General features: G+C 35.8%; 1 protein-coding gene across 1 annotated transcript; it reads left to right on the top strand.

The window, feature by feature from the left end:
* Positions 1-801: 801 nt before the first annotated feature.
* Positions 802-3,808, top strand: LOC113755418 (receptor-like protein 19). Its single transcript, XM_027299426.1, has 2 exons — positions 802-1,521; positions 2,839-3,808. Exons 1-2 carry the CDS (start codon positions 834-836, stop codon positions 3,411-3,413), a joined length of 1,263 nt encoding a protein of 420 aa, XP_027155227.1. The 5' UTR covers positions 802-833; the 3' UTR covers positions 3,414-3,808.
* The last annotated feature ends 23 nt before the right edge of the window (positions 3,809-3,831 follow it).

The raw sequence follows: 3,831 nt of genomic DNA, 5'->3' as shown, positions 1-3,831 counted from the left end.
CACATTAACTAATTAATAAGAATGTTTTAGTTTCCACAAGTCTTCGCCAAAATTTCCACGTCAACAGGCGTGTCAAATATGGAGAACCAATAGGAGTCATCTATGGTAGGTACTGATGTTCCTTCCTACCGTAGCGGTAGCACATCATGAAAGCATTCTCAGTGAGAAGTCAAGCCCACGTCTAAATTCCCACGGCAAAGGAGAAATATTTGATGTGATTTGTGGCAGGCCTCAATGATAAATGAATTTCATATAAAATTTTTATTGTTAATGTAAACAAAACAAATTTTCACAGTATATTTTTTACATTAGTAGTTATAATGCTTAAGGCTGATTGTGTTGAAAAGTAAAAAATAAAAGTAAAATGAATAGTTATTTTGACAATTTGTATTTAGATATTTAAATTAAAATGCCTAAATACATGGGTAAAATTTGATGGATTAAAAATAACTTAAAAAATGAACTTCTTGATCGAAATATTTAAGAATTGTATATTTGGAATGAATGGATGTTTCGCATGATAGAGAAAAATACAAATGTTGGTGTTGATCCGCCACTGTTAGTGTCACAAGTCAAAGTTAATCTCTTTACTCTTACTAGGAAAATTCAGTGTAGGTTGATGGAGATGGTCTGTCTTTCCCTCCATACAATTTCATTGCTAGACAGAATCCATTTCATAATCATAAATGCTGCTAGTAGTTGACAGCATTTGATCTTGAGATACGAATATTGCATCTCAATGGAAGTATATATATACTTACTTCCCCATAATAGTATTATATGCATACTTACTTCCCCATCGTCAGCTCTATTTGTAAGCTTAGTCAAAAGAAATGGAGAGAGCATACTATTACTTTCCTGTAGGACTTTTATTAGCCACTTCTCTATTAGCCGTGGGCACAGCCGATATCATAAATGATAAATCTGCCCTTGTAGCTTTCAAAAATCACATAGTTCTTGATCCTCACTTAATCGTGGCAAAAAATTGGTCCGTTTCTTACTCTGTTTGTGATTGGATCGGAGTTACATGTGACTCTAGTTGTCAAAGAGTAGTGGCCTTGAATATTTCCAATATGGGCTTTGCAGGCACGATTCCTCCACAGTTGGGAAACCTCTCATTCCTTGTTTCTGTCGACATGAGCAACAACAATTTTCATGGTCATTTGCCAGAAGGAATGTCTCATTTGCGTCGACTAAGTTTCATGGCTTTAGGCAACAATAATCTCACGGGAGAAATTCCATCATGGTTGGGTGTCTTGAATAGACTTCAATACTTGTCCCTAAGAATCAATTCGTTTGTTGGCCATCTTCCTGCTAACATATGCGACAACCTTCCAAATCTAAAAAAGCTCGATCTGTCTGTGAATCGATTGAGTGGCCAAATACTATCAGATTTATCAAACTGCTCCGGACTCAAGTCGTTAGATTTGTCACTCAACCAGTTCAATGGTTACTTACCAAAAGCGGTGGGGAACCTGAAAATGCTTAAGGAGCTACATCTCGGTGATAACAATTTGGAAGGTTAGTTTCTTGGTTTCTTATTCTTTATTCAGTTCCATATTTACATTTTGTCACTCTACAATTATCTTAATTTCTTGTGCTGCAATCTCTTGATATTTGGGCCTTTAAACATTTATTTCAAATTAAAGAGATTTAGGTGATCTTCTAAAACGAAACTCTGAATCTACCCACGAAAGCAGCAACACGGTTCTATGCCACCCACAATCTTCAAAATCTCCACACTGGAATTTGTTGATTTTGCAGAATAACAATTATCTGGTAATATTCCTACTGATATATACCACAGTATTCCAAAGAAGTTGGATATTTGAAAATGCTTCAGTATCTATATCCTGGCATTAACAATTCGAAAGGTTACTTTCTTGGTTTGTTATTCTTTGGTTTGGTTGCACAGTTTGACGTTTGTTTTCAATTGCAGTTTATCGTAATATTAACACTTTTTGGGCATAGTTGCTCAGCTAGTCCGTAAATCATGAAAATGAACTGCAACGCGCCCGGGACTAATTGTCTTTTTCACATTTTAATTTTTATGTTAGTAGTTATAATGCTTAAGGCTGATTATGTTAAAAAGCAAAAAATAAAAGTAAAATGAATAACTATTTTGACAATTTGTATTTAGGTAGTTAAAGTAAAAGTGCCTAAATACATGGGTAAAATTTGACGGATTCAAAATAATTTTAAAAAAATGAACTTCTTCATCGAAATATCTAAGAATTGTATATTTGGAATGAAACAGGGAAAAATACAAACTTTGATGCAGGGCCTGTCACTGCTAGTGTCACAAATTAAATTAATCTCTCAACTCTTATTAGGAAAATTAAGTCGTATGCCCCATCCTCCCACTGGTCAGTGCGCGTTCCTACAATGATGGAGATGGTTTGTTTTCCTTGCATACAATGTCATTGTTAAGACATAACCCATCTAACAGTACGTAGTTGACAACATTTGATCTTGAGATACATATATGGCATCAGAATTCAAGTTAAAATAGTATACCTCGGTCCCATAACCGTATATGTATACTTCCCCATCGTCAGTTCTATTTGCCAGCTTAGTCGCAAGAAATGGAGAGAACATGCTATTACTTTCCTATAGGATTTTTATTCGCCATTTCTCTAGTAGCCGTGGCCACAGCCGATATCATAACTGATAAATTTGCCCTTGTAACTTTAAGAGACCACATGGTTTCTGATCCTCACTTAAATTTGGCCAAAAATTGGTCCATTTCTTCCTCTGTCTGCGATTGGATCGGAGTTACATGTGATTCTAGTCGTCAAAGGGTGATGGCCTTAAATATTTCTAACATGGGTTTTGCAGGCACGATTCCTCCACAACTGGGAAACCTCTCATTCCTTGTTTCTCTCGACATGAGCAACAACAATTTTCATGGTCATTTGCCAGAAGGAATGTCTCATTTGCGTCGACTAAGTTTCATGGCTTTAAGCAACAACAATCTCACGGGAGAAATTCCATCATGGTTGGGTTTCTTGGAGAGACTTCAATACCTATCCTTGACAGAGAATAATTTTTTTGGTGATCTTCTTACTAACATATGCGACAATCTTCCAAATCTAAAAGAGCTCGATCTGTCTTGGAATCAATTGAGTGGCCAGATACTATCAGGTTTATCAAACTGCTCCGGACTCAAGTCGTTAGATTTGTCAGTCAACCAGTTCAATGGTTACATACCAAAAGCAGTGGGGAACCTGAAAATGCTTGAAGAGCTAGATCTCGGTGATAACAAATTGGAAGGTTACTTTCTTGGTTTCTTATTCTTTATTCAGTTCCATATTTACATTTTGTCACTGTACAATTATCTTAATTTCTTGTGCTGCAATATCTTGATCGATCTTTGGCCCTTTAAACATTTATTTCAAATTAAAGAGATTTAGGTGATCCCCTATAATGAAATTCTGAATCTACCCACGAAAGCAGCAACACGGTTCTATGCCACCCACAATCTTCAAAATCTCCACATTGGAATTTGTTGATTTTGCAGAATAACAATTATCTGGTAATATTCCTACTGATATATGCCACAGTATTCCAAATGTAAAAGAGCTCTATCGCCTTTGGAATCAGTCGAATGGTCAACAAAATGCTCTGGACTTTGGGGTATTGTGTTTTGTCATTCAACCAGTTGAACGGATACATACCAAAAAGAAGTTGGATATTTGAAAATGCTTCAGGATCTATATCTTGGCATTAGGCTTATTGTATTAGAAGGGTATAATTGTCTTTTTAATTGAACCACTAGCAAGGGACCAAAAGTAAATCAAAATTAATGCTAAGGTAAACCATAGCTGATAC

Source organism: Coffea eugenioides, unplaced genomic scaffold (assembly GCF_003713205.1).
Source record: "Coffea eugenioides isolate CCC68of unplaced genomic scaffold, Ceug_1.0 ScVebR1_1473;HRSCAF=2326, whole genome shotgun sequence".
In the NCBI taxonomy this organism is placed as follows: domain Eukaryota; kingdom Viridiplantae; phylum Streptophyta; class Magnoliopsida; order Gentianales; family Rubiaceae; genus Coffea; species Coffea eugenioides.
Note: the sequence above shows the minus strand (reverse complement) of the source record. Positions and strands in the feature narration are given on the sequence as shown.